This window comes from Ranitomeya variabilis, chromosome 5, assembly GCF_051348905.1.
Source record: "Ranitomeya variabilis isolate aRanVar5 chromosome 5, aRanVar5.hap1, whole genome shotgun sequence".
Classification (NCBI taxonomy): Eukaryota; Metazoa; Chordata; class Amphibia; order Anura; family Dendrobatidae; genus Ranitomeya; species Ranitomeya variabilis.
The window spans coordinates 33,655,371-33,682,786 of record NC_135236.1 but is presented as its reverse complement, the minus strand read 5'-3'; the positions used below and the strand labels follow the sequence as shown (position 1 = coordinate 33,682,786).

The following is a 27,416-nucleotide window of genomic DNA, read 5'->3' as shown; positions in this document are numbered from 1 at the left end:
TTATATTCTTGTACATAGGAGCAGTATTATAGTAGTTATATTCTTGTACATAGGAGGCAGTATTATAGTGGTTATATTCTTGTACATAGGAGCAGTATTATAGTAGCTATATTCTTGTACATAGTGGCAGTATTATCATAGTTATATTCTTGTACATAGGAGCAGTATTATAGTAGTTATATTCTTGTACATAGGGGCAGTATTATAGTGGTTATATTCTTGCACATAGGAGCAGTGTTATAGTAGTTATATTCTTGTACATAGGGACAGTATTATAGTAGTTATATTCTTGTACATAGGAGGAGTATTATAGTAGTTATATTCTTGTACATAGGAGCAGTATTATAGTAGTTATATTCTTGTACATAGGAGCAGTATTATAGTAGTTATATTCTTGTACATAGGAGGCAGTATTATAGTGGTTATATTCTTGTACATAGGAGCAGTATTATAGTAGCTATATTCTTGTACATAGTGGCAGTATTATCATAGTTATATTCTTGTACATAGGAGCAGTATTATAGTAGTTATATTCTTGTACATAGGAGGCAGTATTATAGTGGTTATATTCTTGTACATAGGAGGCAGTATTATAGTGGTTATATTCTTGTACATAGGAGCAGTATTATAGTAGTTATATTCTTGTACATAGGAGGCAGTATTATAGTGGTTATATTCTTGTACATAGGAGCAGTATTATAGTAGCTATATTCTTGTACATAGTGGCAGTATTATCATAGTTATATTCTTGTACATAGGAGCAGTATTATAGTAGTTATATTCTTGTACATAGGGGCAGTATTATAGTGGTTATATTCTTGTACATAGGAGCAGTGTTATAGTAGTTATATTCTTGTACATAGGGACAGTATTATAGTAGTTATATTTTTGTACATAGGATGAGTATTATAGTAGTTATATTCTTGTACATAGGAGCAGTATTATAGTAGCTATATTCTTGTACATAGGAGCAGTATTATAGTAGTTATATTCTTGTGCATAGGGGCAGTATTATAGTAGTTATATTCTTGTACATAGGAGCAGTATTATAGTAGTTATATTCTTGTACATAGGAGCAGTATTATAGTAGTTATATTCTTGTACATAGAGAAATTATTATTGTACTTGTCAGTGAATGATGATCACTTTGTGCTGTCTTACAATACTAGTTCTAGACTCACCCAAGTAATTGAGAGCAATGATTTGTTGCGTAAAGCAGTATGAACACCAGCAAGTTCCTTAATTCTTTCTATCTGTTTCTTTTTGAGAAATGAAGTAATGTAAGATTTGAGGCAAAGCATTGAGATGGAATGTGCGTAAATTAACTTCCTATATTTTCATGCTTCAATCATCTCTTCACCATAGATCTTGCACTACATGAAGGCGGTAAGGGTCCCTGTAAATGATGAGAGAGAAATATACTTTGATAAAAATGGAGATCCGCCTGCAGTCTACGATATTGTTAATTGGCAACTAAGTTTAAACAATACTATACGTCACGTCAAATTTGGGAGTTACGATACCACAGTTCCTGATGGGCAACTTTTTACCATCAACTCAAGCCTACTGCTTTGGGCTACTGAAAACAACAAGGTACGGTTCTAAAAACAAGTTACAATATTATCCATTACCAGAAGTGCACAAGGAAGAACAGTTTGTGTCCCAAGACTCTTCTCACAGCTAGATTTCATACAACTATACTATTATTTTTTTGTAGATCATGGGGAAAAAAGATGTATATATTATGCGACCAATGACCGAGGGTATGATCTACCATTCCTATGTGACAAACGTATTCAAAGTGTGATAACTTCATATCTGAGTGTGGGAGGAATCCTAAAAATCGCCATTATGTAATTATGAAGTCCTATTAGAATTCATACCATTCCATGAGTTTTTGGGTCTTCAACACCTAGAAGTAGAGTGGAAGACTCCACTAAATATGCAATGGATATACTAAACAGTAAATGTCCTTGGCAAAAACCGTTTTCAGACCCTTAAGGCTTTTTTTTTTCATATGATATACGAAAATAAATTAAGGTTTAAAACTGAAGCTAAAATCCTGTTAAAAAAAGTGTAGGTAAAAATCTAGAATTTTTTTACAAAAAATGCAAAGTGTAACACAACAAAGTAAAATGTATCTGTTAGGGCTAGCGGAACGCACCAAATAATTAGAAAGAAGGTATGAGTAGTGTTGAGCATTCCGATACCGCAAGTATCGGGTATCGGCCGATACTTAGCGGTATAGGAATTCCGATACCGAGATCCGATACTTGCCGCGTATCGGATACCGGAATCGGAACTTCCCAGGATTCAAACTGCACAAATTTGTACGAAATCAGCCAATGAGAATGATTCCAAGTGTGGGCACATCCTGTTCAGCATGGAGGGCCTGAAACTACTGGCAAGGCTGTGATTGGCTGCTGAAATGATGTCATGATGCAGTTTAAAAGTCGCTGGCGCCATTTTGCGCTCACTCTGCTGTGAATTCAGTTAGTGACAGGACGCTGTGTGCTGACTGAGGGCCAGTTTAGAGATAGCGATTTGCTTCTTTGTGCTTTTCAAAGGCTAATTTAGCAACCGCTGTGTTCACCTACTAATCACCTTGCTTTTGCCTTGTAGCGCTGTTTTCACAGCGATCTGCAAGGTCTGTGTGTGTGTGTGTGTGAGTGCAGCCCACTCTCTAGTCTGAGTGCAGCCATAGGCCATCCATAGCTGGTTGTATTCAGTTCAGGGAGGGTGGTTCATTGCCTCATACTGTTCTTTTTTTTTTTTTTTCAAGTAGTGTAGTATGCTGCTCATTTTTTCAAAAAAATCCTATTAGTGTCTTTCCACCCGTATCCAGCTAACTTGTGGAAAAACACTACATAGGATAACGTAGAGGAGTGTTTTTGGGCCTTGCAGCGCCGTTTACGGCTGTCTGCACGGTCTCCGTGTGACTGCAGCTCGCCCTGTAGTCTGTGAGCAGCCAAAGCCTGGCTGTCTCCAGCTCAGGGTTCTTCACTGCGTCATACCGTAAAATCAATTTTCCTTTTGTTTTAAGTAGTGCAGGCTGCTGCACATTTTTTCAAAAAATTCCTATTAGTGTCTTTCCACCCGTCTCCAGCTAACTTGTGGAAAAACACTACATAGGATAACGTAGAGGAGGGTTTTTGGGCCTTGCAGCGCCGTTTACGGCTGTCTGCACGGTCTCCGTGTGACTGCAGCTCTCTCTGTTGTCAGTTCAGCCCCCAAAAAATAAATAAATAATAAAGTTCACCAAACACACCAGTGACACCACTTTACATTTGTGTAGGCCACATTAGCTCATATCAAAGTCTAGTCCACACTTTAGAAAATTAGTGTTTCTTATACCTGTTAGGAGCTGTTCAGGAATAAGCACACAAAGCCGTTAGTACTTTTCTGCTTATCTTTATCAGTCAACCAAGATGAAGAAGGCAGTGAGTAAGGCACGTGGGCGTGGGCGCGGAGCAGGGAGAGGACGTGGGGATTCTGTGCCTGCTGCGGGCACCGGTGACTCACCAGCACCCAGTTTCACCAGGGAACAGTCCTTCATGCGCAGCTTTGTCGTAGAGCGCCGTACACCGCTGCTGCGTGAAGAACAAATTGAAGCCGTTGTCGGTTGGATGGCAGCTAACGCATCGACTTTAATTAGTGCCACATCCTCTCAGACACAGAGCACTGGAGAGCAGCCATCTGTCTCTTCACCACCTGCCAAATTGCCCAGGCAGACAGAGAGCCCAGGACAGGAGCCGTCTCTACTTCTGTTCTCTGAATCTCTTGGCTTGGAAACAGGGGGCCAGCCAAGCAGCATTGGAGAAATGGAAGAAGAGGCAGGGTGCAGTGATGCCCAACAGCTTTTTCTCTCTTCCTCTGAAGGGGCGGGTGGGCCAGTGCCTCCGGTCACCACATCGCAGGCCGCATCCGCTGATGATGACACTCAGGTGCCACTTTCTGGTGCGTGCTCTGCTGCTGAGACTACCCAGGAGGAGCAGTTGGTGGCAGAGGGTAGTGTAGATGATGAGGTCCTTGACCCATCGTGGCGTGAGGGACAGGAAGGTGGTGGGAGCAGCTCCGAGGAAGAGATTCCTAGAACGGGCCAAAGAGGTAGAGGGAGGGGGAAGACTGCGCAGCCTGTAGCCTCCACTTTGGCACCCGTTAGGAGCATGTCTGTTCCAAAAGCCAAAAAGGGCGCTCCCAAGACTTGCAGTGTCTGGCCCTTTTTTGACACAGTTGCAGATGACATTTGCTATGTCAAATGCAAGGTGTGTCATCACAAAGTCAAAAGAGGTCGAAATGTCAGCAACCTCAATACCTCCAACATGTGGAAACATGTGCGCAACAGGCACGCGGCGGAGTTAGAAAAACACACTGAAGAGCTAGGCCACCCAACAGTAGCAGCTACCACCTCTTCAGCTCGTGTTGCCTCTTCCTCCAGCTCACACGCAGCTGGTTCGGCTTCCTCCCAGGATCGCCGTGGAAGAACCTCTGGCCCTGTTGTCCAGAGACCCGCTGTAATTCCACCCGCAGCACCACTTTCCCAGTCATCCACACACTCCCAGCCCAGTCTACAGCCATCGGTAGTACAGGCATGGGAGAAAAGGCGGCCTTTCTCGTCAAACCACCCATGAGCACAGGCTCTGACTGCAGGCATTGCCAAACTTCTGTCACTGGAAATGCTGTCATTCAGGCTGGTGGAGACTGACAGCTTCCGTGACTTGATGTCATTGGCAGTCCCACAGTACAATGTGCCCAGCCGCTTTTACTTCAGCAGGCAAGCTGTCCCTGCCCTACACAAGCATGTGGAGGGACACATAAAACACGCACTACTGAATGCCGTCAGTAGCAAGGTCCACCTCACCACCGATGCGTGGACCAGTCAACATGGACAGGGGCGATACCTTTCCCTCATTGCCCAGTGGGTTAATGTTGTTGAGCCGGGTACAGATCGTGCGAGTGGCGCAGGACGTGTCCTGCCCACTCCAAGGATTGCAGGAATCCATTCTGTACGCATTGACTCCTCCTCTTACACCAGTTCCTCAGAATCATCGCTGCAGGAGCCGTCACAGTCCACCTCCACATGGACCCGTGATGAACGTTTACCTGTTACGACCGACATGAGCACAGCCGTGGCCAAACGTCAACAGGCCGTCTTGAAATTAATTTCTTTGGGGAATCGAAGCCACACAGCGCAGGAGCTCTGGAATGCCATCAAGCAGGAGAGCGATGTGTGGTTTGTGCCAGCGAATCTCCAGCCAGGCATGGTAGTGTGTGATAATGGCCGAAATCTGGTGGCAGCTCTGGGCCTCGGCAACCTCACTCACATCCCATGTCTGGCACATGTGCTCAATTTGGTCCTGCAGAGTTTTTTGAAAGACTATCCGGATCTTGATGCACTGCTGCACAAGGTCCGCCTAGAGTGTGCTCACTTGCGGCGTTCCAGCACGGCAAAAGCGCGCATTGCGGCTCTGCAGCGCCGACACCACCTGCCGGAACATCGCATCATATGTGACCTACCTACCAGGTGGAATTCCACGTTACATATGTTGGAGCGGTTGTGTGAGCAGCAGCAAGCTGTAATGGAGTACCAGCTGCATCATGCGCAAAGAAGTCGCACTCCGAGCCGTTCACAACCACAGAGTGGGCCACTATGAAGGACGTCTGCCAGGTTTTGCGTCCCTTCGATTATTCCACGCGGATGGCGAGTGCAGATGATGCACTAGTCAGCATGACTGTCCCCCTTATCTGCCTGCTTGAAAAATCACTGCAAGGGCTAAGGGATGATGTTATGGAAGCGGTGGAGGATGAGGATTCACCATTTCCATCACCTTCTGGACAGTCAGCGCCACGTGGTTCCTCACAAACGCGCAGGCAGGGGACAGTTTGTGAGGAGGATGAGGAGGAGTCAATGGAGGAGGAAGACATCCGTCCAGAGGAGGGAGTTACACAATTGTCCAGTACTCAGTGTGTACAGCGAGGGTGGGGTGATGACGAGCGGGCAGAGATCACGCCTCCAGCAAGGGACAGCGTTTCTTGGCCAGTTGGCAGTCTGCAGCACATGGTGGATTACATGCTGCAGTGCCTGAGAAACGACCGCCGCATCGCCCACATTCTCAACATGTCTGATTATTGGGTGTTCACCCTCCTCGATCCTCGCTACCGGGACAACGTAGAAAGCCTCATCACACCGTTGAACCAGGAGCGAAAAATGCGGGAGTACCAAGACACACTGGTGAATTCCATCATCTTCTCCATTCCAACTGAGGGAAGTGCTGCTAGTGCATTACAAAGCAGCTCAGTGCGTCCAGGCAGTGGAGGAGGCTCTGCACAAAGAGGGAGCAGAAGCAGTGCCTCTGCCCAAGGCAAGACCAGTATGGCCCAACTGTGGCACAGTTTTTTGTGCCCGCCACAAAAGTCTACACCATCACAGACGGCTCCAGTCAGCAGGAGGCAACGGTTCCGTCAGATGGTGACAGACTACATGTCTTGCCCTCTTGCTGTACTCCCAGACGGCTCTTCCCCTTTCAAGTTTTGGGTCTCAAAGCTGGATACATGGCCAGAGCTAAGCCAGTATGCATTGGAGGTGCTGGCTTGCCCTGCGGCTAGTGTATTATCGGAACGCGTCTTTAGTGCTGCAGGTGGTGTACTAACTGACCGTCGCATGCGACTATCCTCCGATAATGTTGACCGGCTTACTTTCCTGAAAATGAACAAGGCCTGGATCTCGCAGGAATTTGCCACTCCTCTTCCTGATTAAATAATTAGGTGACTGTCTACAGTATCCAGGTCTCCTGTTGTGTTCATCTTTCTACCACCTGAACTTTAATTCCTGGGCTCCAACACCACCAGTTGAGGCTCAGAAGTGCCGTCTGCACAGTCAAAACATACGACCCAGTGTTATTGGGTTTCAGTAACGTCAGCTGATCCCCAGCTGTGTAGCCGGCAATGTGTCCTGCGACCGCCACGCTGACACAACAACTGAAATGTAAGGGAACCTGTCCCCCCCCCAAGGCGTTTGTTACTGAAAGAGCCACCTTGTGCAGCAGTAATGATGCACAAGGAAAAGGTAGCTATTTTTGTTTAGCTCCTTGCACACGCAGAACTTAACACTTATAAAATGTGTCCACTGATACCGTAAAACCGTCCCGGAGGTGGGACTTTCCTTCGTAATGTGACGCAGCACAGCCGTCATTCTTACCCCCCCGGCGCCGTGCGCCGGCTCCTCAGCGTTGTTTGATTCTGTCTCGAAGCCTGTGCTGTTATGTTATCCCTTGGCCAGGCACACTTAGCGCTGCCCCTCTTCTGACATCATTTGGTGTCAGGCTGGCTGCGCCTGTGCGGCCGCGCTGGCCGAGAGCCCGCCTCGCAGTGTCTTCTGATTTAATCCCACTGCGGGCCTGAGATCCATGGACATGCGCAGTGCATATCTCAACCTCCGCCTCTCACTCATCTCCCTACGCCTTCTTCAGACTGTGCGCCGTCAGCTGATCCCTAATAGCATGCCACGGCTGTGACGCCGCACGGTCTGAAGAAGCCGTAGGGAGGGGAGTGAGAGGCGAGGATATGCACTGCGCATGGCCACGGATCCCAGGCCCACGGTGGGATTACATTAGATGACACTGCGAGGCGGGCTCTCGGCCAGCGCGGCCGCACAGGCGCAGCCAGCCTGACACCAAATGATGTCAGAAGATGGGCAGCGCTAAGTGTGCCTGGCCAAGGGATAACATAACAGCACAGGCTTCGAGACAGAATCAAACAACGCTGAGGACCCTGGGCACGGCGCCGGGGGGTAAGAATGACGGCTGTGCTGCGTCATATTACGAAGGAATGTCCCACCTCCGGGATGGTCTCACGGTATCAGGGGACACATTTTATAAGTGTTAGTTCTGTGTTTGCAAGGAGCATAATGAAAAGAGCCACCTTTTCCTTTTGCATCCTTTGTGCTGCACAAGCTGGCTCTTTCAGCTACAAACGCCTTGGGGGGGGGGTTAAAGGTTCCCTTTAGACTTTCTCCAATCAGGCTTCGGCCTACACTGTGTTCACCTCCTCCTCCTGCTGCTGTCCCTGGGCTCCAACACCGCTACTTGCCGTCCAGAAGTGCTGTCCGCACAGTCCCAACAGTCGCTCCTCTGTTATTGGGGTTCAGTAACGTCAGCTGTTCCCCAGCTGTGTGTGTGGCAATCCCTCCTATCTCCTCCACCTCCTCCTCCTGCTGCTGTCCCTGGGCTCCAACACCGCTAGTTGCCATCCAGAAGTGCCGTCCGCACAGTCCCAACAGTCCCTCCTCTGTTATTGGGGTTCAGTAACGTCAGCTGTTCCCCAGCTGTGTGTGTGGCAATCCCTCCTATCTCCTCCACCTCCTCCTCCTGCTGCTGTCCCTGGGCTCCAACACCGCTAGTTGCCATCCAGAAGTGCTGTCCGCACAGTCCCAACAGTCGCTCCTCTGTTATTGGGGTTCAGTAACGTCAGCTGTTCCCCAGCTGTGTGTGTGGCAATCCCTCCTATCTCCTCCACCTCCTCCTCCTATTGCTGTCCCTGGGCTCCAACACCACTAGATGCCGTCCAGAAGTGCTGTCCGCACAGTCCCAACAGTCCCTCCTCTGTTATTGGGGTTCAGTAACGTCAGCTGTTCCCCAGCTGTGTGTGTGGCAATCCCTCCTATCTCCTCCACCTCCTCCTCCTGCTGCTGTCCCTGGGCTCCAACACCGCTAGTTGCCATCCAGAAGTGCTGTCCGCACAGTCCCAACAGTCCCTCTTCTGTTATTGGGGTTCAGTAACGTCAGCTGTTCCCCAGCTGTGTGTGTGGCAATCCCTCCTATCTCCTCCACCTCCTCCTCCTGCTGCTGTCTCTGGGCTCCAACACCGCTAGTTGCCGTCCAGAAGTGCTGTCCGCACAGTCCCAACAGTCGCTCCTCTGTTATTGGGGTTCAGTAACGTCAGCTGTTCCCCAGCTGTGTGTGTGGCAATCCCTCCTATCTCCTCCACCTCCTCCTCCTGCTGCTGTCCCTGGGCTCCAACACCGCTATTTGCCGTCCAGAAGTGCTGTCCGCACAGTCCCAACAGTCGCTCCTCTGTTATTGGGGTTCAGTAACGTCAGCTGTTCCCCAGCTGTGTGTGTGGAAATCCCTCCTATCTCCTCCACCTCCTCCTCCTGCTGCTGTCCCTGGGCTCCAACACCGCTAGTTGCCATCCAGAAGTGCTGTCCGCACAGAGCCAAACACCTCGCCAATGTGTTATTGGGGTTCAGTAATGCCTGCTGCTCCCCTGCTGTGTATACGGCAACGTGTCCTGCGACCGCCACGCAGGCACAACAAGTTAAATTAAAGGGAACCTGTCCCCCCCCCCAGGCGTTTGTTACTGAAGGAGCCACCTTGTGCAGCAGTAATGATGCAAAGGGAAAAAGTGCCTCTTTTCGTGGTGCTGCTTGCACATGCTGAACCTAACACTTATGACATGTGTCCCCTCACACGGTTAAACCGTCCGGTCGGTGGAACTTTCCTTTGTCATGTGACGCAGCACAGCCGTCATTCTTACCCCCTTGGCGCCGTGCGCCTCCTCCTCAGCGTTGTTTGAATCAGTCCCGGAGTCTGCGCTGTTATGTTATCCCTTGGCCAGGCACACTTAGCGCTGCCCGTCTTCTGACATCATTTGGTGTCAGGATGGCTGCGCCTGTGCGGCCGCGCTGGACGAGATCCCGCCTCGTAGTGTCTTCTGATTTAATCCCACTGCGGACCTGTGATCCATGGACATGAGCAGTGCATATCTTAACCTCCGCCTCTCACTCATCTCCCTACGCCTTCTTCAGACTGTGCGCCGTCAGCTGATCCCTAATAGCATGCCACGGCCGTGACGCCGCACAGTCTGAAGAAGCCGTAGGGAGGGGAGTGAGAGGCGAGGATATGCACTGCTCATGCCCATGGATCACAGGTCCGCAGAGTGATTACATTAGATGACACAGCGAGGCGGGATCTTGCCCAGCGCGGCCGCACAGGCGCAGCCAGCCTGACACCAAATGATGTCAGAAGACGGGCAGCGCTAAGTGTGCCTGGCCAAGGGATAACATAACAGCGCAGACTCCGGGACAGATTCAAACAACGCTGAGGAGGAGGCGCACGGCGCAAAGGGGGTAAGAATGACGGCTGTGCTGCGTCATATGACAAAGGAAAGTTCCACCGACCGGACAGTTTAACCGTGTGAGGGGACACATTTCAAAAGTGTTAGGTTCAGCATGTGCAAGGACCATAATTAAAAGAGCTAAGTTTACCTTTTCCAGCATTAGTGCTGTACAAGATGGCTCTTTCAGCTACAAGCGCCTGGGGGGGGGTTAAAGGTTCCCTTTCAACTTGCTACAGTGCAGGCTGCGGCCTACACTCTGCTCCAACTGCAGAGCCCGGGCTCCAACAACGCTAGTTGCTGTCCGGAAGTGCTGGCTGCACAGAGAAAAACACCAGCCAATGTGTCAGTGGGGTTCAGCACCGCCAGCTGTTCCCCTGCTGTGTAGCCGGCAACGTGTCCTGCAACAGCCACGCAGACACAAGAACTGAAATTGAAGGGAACCTGTCCCCCCTCCCCCAGGCGTTTGTATGTTTTACAGCCACCTTACAGCAGTAATGCTGCATGTGTGCAAGGTGGCTCGGAAACTTATTCCCCTTGCACATGTGGAACTGAACACGTCTAAAATGTGTCCTCTGTGACCATTAAACCGTCCCTGAGGTGTGACTTTCCTTTGTAATGACACGCTGCAACCCCCTTGGTAGCGCTGCCTGTCTTCTGGCATCATTGTTTGGCTGGCTGCGCCTCTGCGGCCACCCTGACCCACACAACGCCCCTCGGTGTCTTATTTATTTTGACTGCGAGGGTGTGATTGATGGGCATGAGCAGTGCATACAGGTCCTTCTCAAAAAATTAGCATATAGTGTTAAATTTCATTATTTACCATAATGTAATGATTACAATTAAACTTTCATATATTATAGATTCATTATCCACCAACTGAAATTTGTCAGGTCTTTTATTGTTTTAATACTGATGATTTTGGCATACAACTCCTGATAACCCAAAAAACCTGTCTCAATAAATTAGCATATTTCACCCGTCCAATCAAATAAAAGTGTTTTTTAATAACAAACAAAAAAACCATCAAATAATAATGTTCATTTATGCACTCAATACTTGGTCGGGAATCCTTTGGCAGAAATGACTGCTTCAATGCGGCGTGGCATGGAGGCAATCAGCCTGTGACACTGCTGAGATGTTATGGAGGCCCAGGATGCTTCAATAGCGGCCTTAAGCTCATCCAGAGTGTTGGGTCTTGCGTCTCTCAACTTTCTCTTCACAATATCCCACAGATTCTCTATGGGGTTCAGGTCAGGAGAGCTGGCAGGCCAATTGAGCACAGTAATACCATGGTCAGTAAACCATTTACCAGTGGTTTTGGCACTGTGAGCAGGTGCCAGGAAGCATGAAGTGCTCCAAAATCTCCTGATAGCTAGCTGCATTGACCCTGCCCTTGATGAAACACAGTGGACCAACACCAGCAGCTGACATGGCACCCCACACCACTGACTGTGGGTACTTGACACTGGACTTCAGGCATTTTGGCATTTCCTTCTCCCCAGTCTTCCTCCAGACTCTGGCACCTTGATTTCCGAATGACATGCAAAATTTGCTTTCATCAGAAAAAAGTACTTGGGACCACTTAGCAACAGTCCAGTGCTGCTTCTCTGTAGCCCAGGTCAGGCGCTTCTGCCGCTGTTTACCTGGGGAATGCGGCACCTGTAGCCCATTTCCTGCACACGCCTGTGCACGGTGGCTCTGGATGTTTCCACACCAGACTCAGTCCACTGCTTCCTCAGGTTCCCCAAGGCCTGGAATCGGTCCTTCTCCACAATCTTCCTCAGGGTCCGGTCACCTCTTCTCGTTGTACAGCGTTTTCTGCCACATTGTTTCCTTCCAACAGACTTACCATTGAGGTGCCTTGATACAGCACTCTGGGAACAGCCTATTTGTTGAGAAATTTCTTTCTGGGTCTTACCCTCTTGCTTGAGGGTGTCAATGATGGCCTTCTTGACATCTGTCAGGTCGCTACTCTTACCCATGATGGGGGTTTTGAGTAATGAACCAGGCAGGGAGTTTTTAAAAGCCTCAGGTATCTTTTGCATGTGTTTAGAGTTAATTAGTTGATTCAGAAGATTAGGGTAATAGGTCGTTTAGAGAACCTTTTCTTGATATGCTAATTTATTGAGACAGGTTTTTTGGGTTATCAGGAGTTGTAGGCCAAAATCATCAGTATTAAAACAATAAAAGACCTGACAAATTTCAGTTGGTGGATAATGAATCTATAATATATGAAAGTTTAATTGTAATCATTACATTATGGTAAATAATGAAATTTAACACTATATGCTAATTTTTTGAGAAGGACCTGTATGTTCGCCTGTCCCTAATCTCCTTCCGCCTTCTTCAGACTGTGCGGCTTCATGGCCATGGCATGCGATAAGGGATCAGCTGACGCCGCACAGTCTGAAGCAGGTGTAAGGACCCGAGTGTGAGAGGCGAACATATGTACTGCGCCAGGCCATGAATCCCAGCCCCGCAGTGTTTTAACAATGTTAAGACACTGCGGGGCTGGGATTCATGGTCATCGTGAACCACACCGGCCGACATTAAATGATGTCAGAAGATGGGCAGTGCTTACAGCGCAAGTCCAAGAGATAACACGACAGCGCAGACTCCTGTGCAGCAAATAACGACGCTCAGGAGGCCGCGCCCAGCACCAAGGTGGGATTTTTGACAGCTGTGCTGCATCTCATTACGAAGGGAACTCACGCCTCCAAAACAGTTTGACTGCTTAAGGGCCTAAATGTTAGACGTGTTTCTTTCTGCGTGTGCAAGGAGCAAAATTAAAAGAGCAACATTAGACTTGTGCAGCATTACTGCTGCCCAAGCTGTGGCTCTTGTAGTTTGTAACCCCTGAGGGGGGGTTAAAGGTTACCTTTGAAATCGGTTCAATTAGGCTTTGGCCTACACTCTGCTCCACCTGCAGAGCCCGGGCTCCAACAACGCTAGTTGCTGTCCGGAAGTGCTGGCTGCACAGAGCAAAACACCCGCCACTCTGTCAGTGGGGTTCAGCACCGCCAGCTGTTCTCCTGCTGTGTAGCCGGCATCGTGTCCTGCAACAGCCACGCAGACACAAAGCTGCCACCAGTGCAGGCTTCGGCCTACACTCCGCTCCCTCTACTCCTCCTGCTGACCCTGGGCTCTAACAACGCCAGTTGGCGCCCAGATGTGCTGGCTGCACAGAGCCAAACACCTCGCCAATGTGTCAGTGGTGTTCAGCACCGCCAGCTGTTCCCCTGCTGTGTAGCCGGCAACGTGTCCTGCAACAGCCACGCAGACACAACAAACCTAAAGCTGCCACCAGTGCAGGCTTCGGCCTACACTCTGCTCCCCCTGCTCCTCCTGCTGACCCTGGGCTCTAACAACGCCAGTTGGGGCCCAGATGTGCTAGCTGCACAGAGAAAAACACCCGCCAATGTGTCAGTGGGGTTCAGCACCACCAGCTGTTCCCCTGCTGTGTAGCCGGCAACGTGTCCTGCAACAGCCACGCAGACACAAGAACTGAAATTGAAGGGAACCTGTCCCCCCTCCCCCAGGCGTTTGTATGTTTTACAGCCACCTTGTACAGCAGTAATGCTGCATGTGTGCAAGGTGGCTCATAAACTTATTCCCCTTGCACATGTGGAACTGAACACGTCTAAAATGTGTCCTCTGTGACCATTAAACCGTCCCTGAGGTGTGACTTTCCTTTGTAATGACACGCTGCAACCCCCTTGGTAGCGCTGCCTGTCTTCTGGCATCATTGTTTGGCTGGCTGCGCCTCTGCGGCCACCCTGCCCCACACAACGCCCCTCGGTGTCTTATTTATTTTGACTGCGAGGGTGTGATTGATGGGCATGAGCAGTGCATATGTTCGCCTGTCCCTCATCTCCTTCCGCCTTCTTCAGACTGTGCGGCTTCATGGCCGTGGCATGCGATAAGGGATCAGCTGACGCCGCACAGTCTGAAGCAGGTGTAAGGACCCGAGTGTGAGAGGCGAACATATGTACTGCGCCAGGCCATGAATCCCAGCCCCACAGTGTTTTAACAATGTTAAGACACTGCGGGGCTGGGATTCATGGTCATCGTGAACCGCACCGGCCGACATTAAGTGATGTCAGAAGATAGGCAGCGCTTACAGCGCAAGGCCAAGGGATAACACGACAGCGCAGACTCCTGTGCAGCAAATAACGATGCTCAGGAGGCTGCGCCCAGCACCAAGGTGGGATTTTTGACAGCTGTGCTGCATCTCATTACGAAGGGAACTCACGCCTCCAAAACAGTTTGACTGCTTAAGGGCCTAAATGTTAGACGTGTTTCTTTCTGCGTGTGCAAGGAGCAAAATTAAAAGAGCAACCTTAGACTTGTGCAGGATTACTGCTGCCCAAGCTGTGGCTCTTGTAGTTTGTAACCCCTGAGGGGGGGTTAAAGGTTACCTTTGAAATCGGTTCAATTAGGCTTCGGACTACACTCTGCTCCACCTGCAGAGCCCGGGCTCCAACAACGCTAGTGCTGTGCTGGCTGCACAGAGCAAAACACCCGCCACTCTGTCAGTGGGGTTCAGCACCGCCAGCTGTTCCCCTGCTGTGTAGCCGGCATCGTGTCCTGCAACAGCCACGCAGACACAAAGCTGCCACCAGTGCAGGCTTCGGCCTACACTCCGCTCCCTCTACTCCTCCTGCTGACCCTGGGCTCTAACAATGCCAGTTGGCGCCCAGATGTGCTGGCTGCACAGAGCCAAACACCTCGCCAATGTGTCAGTGGGGTTCAGCACCGCCAGCTGTTCCCCTGCTGTGTAGCCGGCAACGTGTCCTGCAACAGCCACGCAGACACAACAGACCCAAAGCTGCTGCCAGTGCAGGCTTCGGCCTACACTCTGCTCCCTCTACTCCTCCTGCTGACCCTGGGCTCTAACAACGCCAGTTGGGGCCCAGATGTGCTAGCTGCACAGAGTCAAACACCTCGCCAATGTGTCAGTGGGGTTCAGCACCGCCAGCTGTTCCCCTGCTGTGTAGCCGGCAACGTGTCCTGCAACAGCCACGCAGACACAACAGACCCAAAGCTGCCGCCAGTGCAGGCTTCGGCCTACACTCTGCTCCCCCTGCTGACCCTTTGCTCCAACAACACTAGTTGGGGCTCTAGGAAGACAAGCTTGAATAGGTCCCCATCCTGGTTCCAGCACCGTCAGCTGGTTCCGGGTAGAGCCTTTGGCTTAGGTGCCTCCTTCTGGGTATCCGAGTTCCACCAACTTCAGGTGGTCCTTGGTAGTGCTTTCAGGCACGGGTACCTCCTGCTTAGTAACCGGGTTCCAGTAACGTCAGCTGGTCCTCGGTAGTTCCATTGGCTCTTGGACCTTCGGCTACCCATCCGGGTTCCAGTACCGTCAGCTGGTTCTCGGCAGTGTCTTTTGCTCTTGTACCTTCTGCTCCCCATCCTGGTTCCAGTACCGTCAGCTGGTTCCGGGCAGAGCCTTTGGCTTAGGTGCCTCCCTCTGGGTATCCGAGTTCCACCAACGTCAGGTGGTCCTTGGTAGTGCTTTCAGGCACGGGTACCTCCTGCTTAGTAACCGGGTTCCAGTAACGTCAGCTGGTCCTCGGTAGTTCCATTGGCTCTTGGACCTTCGGGTAGCCATCCGAGTTCCAGTTCCATCAGCTGTTTCTCGGCATTTTCTCAGCCCTCTTGTACCTTTTGCTACATTTCCAAGTTCAAGAGACTAAAGACGATGACCCGGAAGACCACCCCTAAGATGACGACGACACCAGAGACGACAACCACTGAGATGACGACGACCCTGGAGACGATGACCCTGAAGACCACCCCGATGACGACGACCCCGGAGACGACGACCCTGGAGACTACGACGACCTGGAAGACCGAGAAGCAGAAGAACAAGAGGCTGCAGAACAAAGAGCAGAAGAACATTAAGCATAAGACTAAATATCAGAGCAAAAGATATTATCTAAATTATAAGCAGAAGAAGACTAAGCAGTGTATGGGGGTGAGTCCGTTCCTCCTCGTGGTGCCCCTGGATAAAGCCTGATGCTGCAGGCCAAACTGAACGCGGACAAATGTAACTCTTTTGTGACAGGCAGAACGGAAGGTGTAATCTTCAAACTTTTATAGATAACAACTACGGGAATGCCTGTCACAAATAAGAATATGATGAAGAAGTTGAATACGAAGAAGATAATAGTTAAATAAAAAGAATATGAACAATGTAAGAAAAAAAATAATAGGTAGAAGATGAAGAAGAAGATGAATAAGGTGAAGAAGTTGATGTCAAAGAAGCTGATGATGAGGATAATGAAGAAGAAAGTGTGGGAGAAGTAAAAAAGAAGGTGAAGGGCGTGGAAGTAGTGAAACATCAATATCTGACAAAATAAAAAAAAAAATAACATAGTCAAAATCTTTCTAACGCCGAACGTCATAAAAAAAAATAAAAATCATGCTATTCTATTTGATTGGGCTAAACCTCTGTGCCTTTAATGTCTCCTTCTTAGTTGTTTTCCTTCATGTGGAATTAACCTACAAGGAAAGAAAGGGTTTATTTTAATTCCGATATTTTCGTCCCATTGACTTGCATTGGGATCGGGTATCGGTATCGGATTAGATCTGATACTTTGACGGTATCGGCCAATACTTTCCGATACCGATACTTTCCGATATCGGAAGGTATCTCTCAACACTAGGTATGAGGTGTGTTCGCAGCCCGGGGTCCACCGTGCAGAGATGGAACCTGCTGCTGAGTAAAGACGGACAATATGGCGGTACAATGTGGATACACACATGGGTTAACTTCACCCTGTATGAAGGAAGTGAACCCTGTGGCGTCACAGGGTCGCATTACTGCACAAAGAGCGCAAGCAAGGAGTCAGAGAACTCTATCCCAGTACACAGGATTAGAGTTCGTGTAGACCTCTTGCGCTCGACACCACAATTGGGGTATCAGAGTAACTGAAAAAGTAACTTATGCACAAGAGTGCGTACTGTGCCACTCTGGCGGACGCCACTAACCACCCAGACTTGGGTCAGGAAAACGCTCTAATAGCGTACGGTGCCGCGCTGGCGGTCACAGCAATTACACCCTGTTTTGTGTGGGGTTTTTTTTTGAACAATAAATTTTTATTGAAATTCACAAATACAGTACAGAAAAAAGAAGGAACAATGATATTTTCGTCAATTACATTGCACCATGAAGAAGGGGTAACTGTCCTTCAATTATGTTCCAGAAAACTAACAGTAATCTTAACACAGGAACAACAGAGAGAAAGAAAGAAAAAAAAACATCAAGGTGGGAGTCGAGGGTCTGGGGGGAAGGGAAGGTATGGGAGACCCGAGGAAAGATTATGTTAAATCCTTACATAATTGGGTAATTTAATCAGAAGCCTGAGGACTAGAGTTGGACAGCCGAGATACCGGAATAGCGAAGGGAGTATGGCAAGCATACTCCGCCCATGGGAGCCAAATAAGTTAAAATCTGTCCACCTTATCGGTAAGTATGGCAGATAGTTTTTCGTTTACCATGTACCACGATAGACGAGATTTAACTCCAGAGAGGTCCAAGTTTGTTTTTTTCCAAGCCGAAGCTATAGTTTGTTTAGCTGCTAAAAATATCATTGCAATAAGGGCTCGGGAATGTCTGGGCAAATTAGGGATACGCTTATTTAGTAGAGCTTCCCAGGGGTTTTTCCAAAGATTGATATTCGTTATAGAGAGAATTAAGAAGTATACCCTGGTCCAGAACCTTCGTACAATTGGGCATAGCCACCAGATATGAATCATATCACCTATGGATTTGCATCCACGAAAACAGTTTGGGGAGTAGTTAGCGACTGCCTTTGCTACCCTGGCTGGGGTCAGGTACCATCTGGTTAGTACTTTATAATTAGTTTCCAGCATGAGGGTGTTTAATATACCACCAGTGGAGGAAGACCAAATCTGAGCCCACTCTGAGTCCGTCAGAGAAGAACCAATATCGGACTCCCAGCGAGAGGTGTAGCCTTGGCACCACCTGTGAGTTGGTGAGTTGATGTGTGAATAGAGAAGAGATATGATGCCTGGGGCATGTGGATTTTGACGGCATCTCTGTTCAAAAGGGGTGAAAGAGTAAGGGGGTGAAATTTCTTAGCAGAGATTGAACAAAATTTTTAAGTTGTAGGTAGCGAAATATTTCTCTAGGTGGAAGATGGTGTTTTTCGCTCAAAACAGAGAATGGGATTATCCCATCCTCGTTGAAAAGATGGTGGACTCTCGTTATTTCCGCTGCCACCCATAGACGGAAATCCCTGAGGGATTCCACGCCCGGGAGGAACTGGGTATTACTCCACAGGGGGGCCAAAGGCAGAAATGGTGATATTAAGTGTGCAGAATATTTTAAAGAGTCCCAAATTCTAAGAGAATGTATCATGATGGGGTACGTAATTTCTCTACGCTGCGAAGGGAGAGTCCAGAGTATTGTATCAAGGGTATTCGAATGGAGTTCAGAGGCCTCTAGAGCTAGCCACAAGGGGGATTCCGAGTAGGCATGGTATAACGTCAGTTGGCCTAGTTGGGCTGCTTGATAGTATTTCGAGAGATTTGGGACCCCCAACCCACCCTTTAGGCGGTGACGATAAAGAGTGGCTCTATTAACCCTGGGAAGACTGCCCCTCCAAACAAAGGTATTAATCGCTCACTGGGCTATTTTAAGGTATTGAGTAGGAACCGAGACTGGCAGAACCCGAAATAGGTAAAGTAGTTTAGGGAGTATAGTCATTTTTAATGCACGCACTCGGCCGAGCCAGGAAAGATGAAGTTTGCTCCATGACTGGAGCATTAATCTAATTTTACGAAGCATATGAGGGTAATTAGCTGCGTATAATGCATTGTACTCTGGAGTGAGTTTCACTCCCAAGTAGTCCAAGTGGTTGGAGGTCCACTGGAACGGAAAATCTTGTTTTAGTATTGCAATAGTAGAGGGAGGGAGCGTTATATTCATGGCATAGGATTTAGAAGGATTAAGTTGAAGACCTGAAATGTACTCAAAACTGTTAAGAGTCTGAAGTAGGGCTGGGAGGGATGACAGAGGAGACATTAGGAGGAGCAGCATATCGTCTGCGAATAAGAAAAGTTTATTGGGGACTGATGCTATGGTAACTCCTTGGATGGATGAGTTGAGTCGAAGATGTATCGCCAGAGGCTCAAAAGCTAAAAGGAATAATAAGGGCGATAAGGGACAGCCTTGGCGGGTGCCTCTATGAATGGGAAAGCGTGTAGAAGAGAAGCCATTGTATCGTACATATGCTGAAGGGGAGCTATAGAGGGCGTGAATCCATGTAAGGAAGTGATCAGGGAAACCCCATCTCCGCAAAACCGCAAACCACGAAATGGAGTCTAAGGCTTTTTTAATGTCTAGCGACAGTAACATGCTTGGTATATTGCGCTGTTTGCAGTGATGCAACAGATGAGAGACCCTTCTTATATTATCGGAAGCTTGTCTTCTAGGAACAAAACCCACCTGATCTTTATATATCAACGTCCCCAGACCCGAGTTTAAGCGCTGAGATACAATTTTAGCTAATATCTTAAGATCTACATTGATTAGGGATATTGGTCTATAATTGGACCATACTAACTGATCAGAATTAGGCTTTGGTATCATAGACACTGCCGCTATCAATGATGCCTCTCCAGGTTTATTACCGTCCCTCAAGGAATTAAAGTAATTGGTAAGATGGGGAATCAGATGTGGGGCATATTTTTTATAATATAGGGCTGTAAATCCATCCGGGCCAGGCTTTTTATTGACTCTTTCAATTGCTGGATAGCCAACTCTATATCATTAGAGGAAATAGGTTGGTTTAGTGATTCAATCAAATTTGGGCCCAACGCTGGGAGAGGAACGGAATCTAAAAAAGCGTCTAGCTCCTCAGGATCCACAGATGTATTAGCGCTATATAATAGTTTTAATTTCTGTTGGAACAGTTGAGTAATTCTTTGCGGGTTGGACGTGATTCCTGAAGGAGTATGTAATCTTACTGGGGGGCAGGGCTGGGGTAAACATTTTAACCATCGTGCCAGGTTAGAATTGTTTTTATTATTGAGGGCGTAAAACCGTTTCTGTGACCAGTGTAGGGCTCGGTCTGCATTTTCGGATAGGCAAAGATCGAGTTCAGTTCGAGCATGAGCGAGGTTTTTGTATATATCTGGGGATGCGAATTCTTCAACTGAGTCTCGAGCACTGATACCCTGTCCTCCAATTCAGCCACCCTCGCACATCTTTCTTTCTTCTTGCGGGAGGCCACTTGAATACAAAGACCTCTCATCACTGCCTTATGAGCTTCCCATAAAGAAATTGGAGAAGAAGCTGATTGAAGATTTAAAGAAAAATATTCTTCGAGGTGGTTTTTTAATTTTAGAGCGATGTCAGGGTAGGAGAGCAGAGAGTCGTTCAAGATATAATTGTATGATTGAGGTTTAGGATGTAGCGTGGAACACATAAGTATGATTGGGGAGTGATCAGACCATGGGGTGGAAAGGATGGAAATATTAGAGATGTTAGGAATAAAGGATGGGTGGGCAAATATATGGTCTATTCTAGTATGGACTAAATGTCTTGGGGAAAAATACGTATAGTCTCTAAATGAAGAGTGCAAGTCCCTCCACAGGTCCACCCAGTGATATTGGGAAAGGAGTTTATTAAGGGAGGTCGAGTCCACTGATGTAGGCAGCGATGGGGTAGCAGGGGATTGTGCGTTAATTGACCTATACAAATTAGGTTTGAGTATACAGTTAGAATCGCCACAAAGTATCGTGGTTCCCTGGGCCTGTTTTGTGTGTTTTTGTGCTGACAGCTCAGCCGGGCGCTAGATAGCAGACATCAACCTTACGCGAGCAGTCATACACAAGGGAGGGGATGATTAAAGAATGACTTGCACTCATCAACACACACACATTTTCAAATGTACACTAGCGCACGGCCGAGCGGCCATGCTAACTTTTTATAGCGGCAGTGCTACAAGACCTTCCAGATGGTCCAATAGGATTCACAACAGGACCTGAGCATGTGACCCTCGACCTCCAATGGGAGGTCGTCCCGTGGGCATGCTCAGTATGGGAAAAGCAGGACTTAGTCCCAGAAAGATCTGCTCGCTGCTGATCACTGCTGGCTACAAATGCAGAGCCTGGAAGGACAGTAGTAACCATTCGCCCAGTATCAGCCTGAGCTAGATGCTGGGACCGACGTCTCCGCTGAACAGGCTCTACTGTGGCTGGAGAAAAATGGGAGACCAAAGTGGAGCTGGTTCTAGATTCCCCCTGTGCAGAGGCGGGAACTCGACACCTAACATTACCCCCGTACTTGGACCTCGCTATGCTTGAAGGCAGCAATGAGCTGTGGAGCTTGAATGTGCTCAGCAGCCTCCCAGGACCTGTCCATCAACCTACCAAATAAAATTTTTTACGACGTACCACCTTACACCCCAAGAAAGCATTCACATCATAATCTTCCTTAGACAAACCCGATGTTCCGGCAGATGACTCGGAAAACCGCGACATGTGTATGGGCTTTAAGAGGGACACATGAAAGGTGTCGGTGATACCAAGGCGAGGAGGCAGGGCCAGACGGTAGAGCACAGGGTTAACCTGTTTGAGGACCTTGAAGGGACCCAAGTAGCGAGGTGCAAACTTAGTGGACTTAACTCGCAGCCTGATGTTATGGGCGGAGAGCCACACTAAGTCGCCAGGAGCAAAGGTCAGAGCAGGGTGCCGATGTGCATTGGTGGAGGACCTCATTCTCTCCTTGGAGGCTCGGATGGCATCCTGAGTGCGGTCCCAAATGTCCCGTGCCTCCACAGCCCAGTCTGCCACCATGGAGTAAGCAGAAGACATGGGCATAGGCACAGGAACCCGTGGATGCTGGCCGTAATTAAGGAGGAATGGGGTCTGACCAGTGGAGTCAGCTACGGCGTTGTTTAGCTCAAACTCCACCCACGGTAACAAGGATGCCCAGTCATCCTGCCTGGCTGAAACAAAATGTTGCAGATATGTGACCAGAGTCTGGCTGGCCCTCTCTACCAACCCATTCATCTCCAGATGATATGTTGAAGAGAGATTCAACTCAATGCTTAATAGACGACAAAGCGCTCTTTAGAACCGAGACGCAAACTGGGGACCCCGGTCACTGACAATTTTGTCTGGCATACCATGTAAGTGAAAGATATGTTTAATAAACAACGCTGCCAGAGCCCATGCAGAAGGTAACCGTGGAAGAGGCACCAAGTGCACCATTTTGGAAAAATGGTCTGTGATCACCCAAATAATGGTGCAGCTGCGAGATTTGGGTAGGCCCACCACAAAATCCATCCTGACCATCTCCCAGGGCCGCTGTCGAGGGAACTTGTTAGTGGCGCAGGAGACACATGCCCGAAAATAGTCTCTGACATCACGGGCCATATGCGGCCACCAGTATGTCCTCGCCAGCAGCTCAGATGTCCTTTTGGTCCCAAAATGTCCACCCACCCTGGATGAGTGAGCCCAAGAGAGAACCTACGGACGCAAATTAGTTGGTAGAAAAGTCTTTGCTGGGGGCAGAGACTATAGCGAAACCAGAGCCACAGTTCTCAGGCTCTCAGAAGGGACAATAAGCTGAGGCTCCTCTTCCTCCTCCTCAGATGATACAACGGAGCGAGAAAGAGCATCGGCAGGAATGTTCTTCTCTCCAGAGAGAAAATGGAGGGTGAAATGGAACTGGGAGAAGAACAGGGACCATCTGACCTGGAGAGAATTTAGCTGCTGGGCTGTCTGTAAGTAGACCAGATTTTTGTGGTCTGTGAAAACTTGGAAGGGAAAGCGAGCCCCCTCCAAAAGATGTCTCCACTCTGAGAAAGCCAACTTCATTGCTAGTAACTCCCTGTCCCCGATGGAATAATTCCTCTCCGTTGGTGTGAAGACCTTGGAAAAGAAGAAGCAAGGATGCTTCCGACCTTGAGCATCCTGTTTGAAAGAGGACTGCTCCAGCACCAATGGATGAGACATCCACCTCCATTATAAACGGCTTATCTACATCGGGGCGATGTAGGATGGGAGCGCAAGCAAAATGAGACTTAATAGAAGTGAAGGCCTTGGAGACCTCCTCAGACCACAATTTGGGATTTGTTCCCTTCTTGTTGAGGGCTACCAAGGGAGCTACCAAAGTTGAGAAATGAGGGATGAACTGGCGATAATAGTTAATGAACCCCATAAAGCGCTGCACCACTTTAAGAGAATGGGGTTCTTGCCAGTTCATCACAGCCTGTAGTTTGGTAGGATCCATAGCCAATCCCTGAGTGGAGATGATATAGCCCAGGAAAGGTAAGGACTCTGTAAACATCTCTCCGATGGTAGTCAATATCTGGAGAGTAGATGAGAATATCATTCAGATAGACTACAACTGAGGTGGAGACTAGAGCATATCCTGGAAGAACAGCAGTGACCAGTCACCCAGTATCAGCCTGAGCTAGATCCTGCGACCAACATCTCTACTGAGCAGGCTCCACTGCGGCTGGAGAAGAATGGGAAACCACAGTGGAGCTGATTCGAGATTCCCCTGATGCAGAGGTGGGAACGCGACACCTAACAGTATCAAGGGGTAAAGAATTCCCCAGATGCAGAGGTGGGAACTCGACACCTAACAGTATCAATTATCAATTCTATGTAAATCATTCATCTCATCAGCTTTGTGACTCCTCGTGATGCTGTTGTGACCACATTGATTAGGGTGTTATTGGGTGATTTTCCATTGTTTCTGTTGACGTGAGTCTAATCAATACTACTTCTTTGTTTGTTGGATTCTTTGCTTTTGTTATCACCATTTTCTGAATAGTCTGATGGCGTTTGAGGAAACTTTCTTACACACACTGTGTTGCTGAGTCCATTGGATTCTGTTGGAAGAAGTTGTGACTTGTGAGTTATTTATGTAAGGTCATCTGTGTTTTCAGGACCAATATTCTATTTAAGCCCCTATAAAAGTCAAGGGAAAGGAATTTGACAGAAATGTTAAACATTCCCTCCCCATTTTCTAATTCAATTCAATACATAGCAGATGCAAAGTGACGTTGTGTCAACAGAACTGTAATAGCTTCAGTATAAAGCTCTCCATATATTTAATGATATACACATTTTATATACTGATTCTTTCATGACTCGAGTATCTTTTAATTGCAGGTACCTACTTCAGCTTGTTCGGAAAGTTGTCCTCCAGGATTTTGGAAGGCATCTATTAGAGGACAACCTTCCTGCTGCTTCCAATGTGTCACCTGTCCTCAAGGAGAAATATCTAATCACACAGGTACTAAGAATTAAGAGGTCTGAGACCTGCTAGGAGGAATTTGATAGATGATAATGTCATCTTGTAGTTCAAATGAAATCAGAGACTGACTTCCTGAAAACATAGAAAACAATATGTACTGGATTGGTGGTCAGACAGGAAATCACATGATACAGCTGCCGATGAATAAAGTTTTGAAATATGTAGAGCTGGTGAGAAATCAGCTAAAATGTTAGACTATTACTGGCAAGTTTTCATTCAAGAAAAAGTGCTTATGTGCTAGTTATAAGCACCACAGTAAGAAGGGAAGAGGATGGTATACTGTAGAGCTCTCTGTAGGACAAAAACAGCTCATACACCTACAAGCATATTTTTAAAATTAAAAAGCAAATAAATTAAAGTTGATTTTTTTTTCTAGCTTTTTGACTGTACTGCATTTATTTTTGTCTCCTCATTGGGACAGAGCACATTAGCTGAGCTGTGGAGGCTATGTTTTCTGTCTAATATGTTACATTTCCCCTGTTTGGTGAGATGAGCAGCTGTGAGGCACAGATTTCTTTAGCCGAGTTTGTTTCATATTATTGGATTTGAATGGTCAATTTCTTGGGTCACAAAAATTCAAGAGAATGATGTCATAATGTTCATGGAGGTTCTTCTAGTGCAACAGAAATCATAATGACAACCCAAAACATCCAAATGACCCTGATCAAAAGTTTACTAATCCTCGTAATTTTGACCTGATAACATGCACAGAAGTTGACACAAATGGATTTGAATGGCAACTAAAGGTAACATCCTCACATGTGACCTGTTTGCTTGTAATCAGTGTGTGTGCATAAAAGCTGAGTGTGTTTCTGGGATCCAGACAGACTCTTGCATCTTTCATCCAGCCACTGATATTTCTGGATTGTGAGTCATCGGGAAAGCAAAAGAATTGTCAACGAATCTACAGGATAAGGTACTTAAACTGTATAAAACAGGAAAGGGATACATAAAGATATCCAAGGAACTGATAATGCCAGTCAGCAGCTTTCACACTGTGATTAACAAATGGAAAATCAGGGGCTCTGTAAAAACAAAACCACGGTCAGGTAGACCAACAGGAAACTTGGTCAAAGTTGAAGGAAAGATAAATGCAGCACGTTATCAGCAAATACTAGAGGCAAATTTTCCCTCATCAGTACGGAATCTGCGCATGGGATGTACTTGGATGTTCCAACATGACAATGATCCAAAACGCAAGGTCAAGTTGACCTGTCATTGGCTACATCAGAACAAAGTGAATGTTCTGGAGTTTCCATCTCAGTCTCCTAACCTCAATATTGTTGAGCCACTCTGGGGAGATCTCAAATGTGCAGTTCATGCTATAAAGCCCAGGAATTTACAGGAACTGGAGGCTTTTTGCCAAGAATAATGGACAGCTTTACCATCTGAGAAAATAAAGAACCTCATCCACAACTACCACAAAAGACCTCAACCTGTCATTGATGTTAGAGGGGGCAATACACAGTATTAAGAAATGGGGTATGTGAACTTTTGATCAGGGTCATTTGGATGTTTTGCATTGTCATTATGATTTAAAAAGAGAAAACACAGAAGGTTGATTGTAAATTGCTTCACTCAATCACTAACCATGAGTGAAGAAAAAGGTTTGGTGTTATCATTTATATTCTCTGAAAAAAGGCCAAGAAACCAAAAATTCTGCAGGGGTATGAAAACTTTTGAGCACAATTGTATATGTATCTGTATACAATAAGTAATTCAAGACTTTCCCCCATAATCAGAGCTGCGGTCCCTGTTGGTCTGCTCATATCAACATCCATCAGAGAAGTCATATGAGCTCTGCAGAAGATCAGTGGCTACTGATCAGCTGCCTCGTTGACAGTTTTCCAAAGCCTTTTTCACAGTTTTACTGGTGATTCAGACATACCCAGCAGCCACTGTTTGGCATCAGCTATCATTTGACTTGCCCACTGGATGTTGATACCAACAGACGAATGGAGGACAAAGTGTGTGTGTAGTACAATTTCTTTCTCTTCTCATCTGTCTAGGCTCATTATTAATTGTTTCCCAATAGTGGACAGCCCCTTGAGCTTGTAAATTATTTCTACCATTCTCTTCAATTTCAGATTCTAACGATTGTCTCAAATGTCAGTGGAACGAATGGTCAAATTTCCAGAAAACCAGATGCCTTCAAAAACACATAGACTTCCTTTCCTATGAAGATCCACTGGGTGCAACTTTAGCTGGCACCACAATCTTTTCGTCTTTCATTCCTAACCTCATGCTAAGGCTTTTTATCCAACATAAATCAACTCCCATAGTAAAAGCAAACAACTATGTCTTAAGTTGTCTTCTTCTCATCTCCTTGTCTTTTTGCTTCCTAAGTTCTCTCGCTTTTATTGGCTATCCCCAAACTGAGAAGTGTCTGCTACGTCAAGCTACTTTTGGACTGGTCTTCACCATCTGTGTTTCATGCATTTTGGCTAAAACTATCATGGTTATGTTTGCCTTTATGGCCACAAGACCAGGCAGTGTTATTAGGAAATGGACTCATCCTCGTGTGTCCTACACAATCATTTTTAGTTGTACCTTGCTACAATTTATCTTATGTATCTCATGGTTGTCCTTAGCGCCTCCATTTCCACAGTATAACATAAAAAGCCAGCCCACACTAATCATTATTGAATGCAATGAAGGTTCACCCATTGCCTTCTGGACTATGTTGGGTTACCTCTTCCTTCTGGCGATGACCAGTTTTATTGTGGCCTTCCTGGCTCGAAAACTTCCTGACAGCTTCAATGAAGCCCAATTTATTACATTCAGCATGTTAGCCTTTCTCAGTGTCTGGATTTCATATATCCCTGCCTCCCTCAGTGCTCAGGGCAAGTATAAGGTGGCCATGGAGATCTTTGCTATATTGATATCCAGTTGGGCTTTAGTGGTCTGCATGTTTTTTCCAAAGTGCTTCATTATACTGCTCAGGCCTGATATGAACTCGAAAGGACATCTAATGAGAAGAGACAAAGAATGA

At 47.4% G+C, this 27,416-nt stretch overlaps 1 protein-coding gene across 1 annotated transcript; it reads left to right on the top strand.

Annotated features, from left to right (window-relative positions):
- The first annotated feature begins 1,377 nt into the window (after positions 1–1,377).
- On the top strand, positions 1,378–27,416 carry LOC143774799 (vomeronasal type-2 receptor 26-like). Its single transcript, XM_077262568.1, has 3 exons — positions 1,378–1,593; positions 24,280–24,403; positions 26,512–27,416. Exons 1-3 carry the CDS (start codon positions 1,378–1,380, stop codon positions 27,414–27,416), a joined length of 1,245 nt encoding a protein of 414 aa, XP_077118683.1.

Excerpts from the sequence above, each read along its gene's own strand:
- LOC143774799 (XM_077262568.1), top strand. The coding sequence starts at position 1,378 with ATGAAGGCGGTAAGGGTCCCTGTAAATGATGAGAGAGAAATATACTTT. Across the intron at positions 1,594-24,279 it reads GGGCTACTGAAAACAACAAG|GTACCTACTTCAGCTTGTTC; the intron begins GTACGGTTCTAA and ends TTTTAATTGCAG. Across the intron at positions 24,404-26,511 it reads AGAAATATCTAATCACACAG|ATTCTAACGATTGTCTCAAA; the intron begins GTACTAAGAATT and ends CTTCAATTTCAG.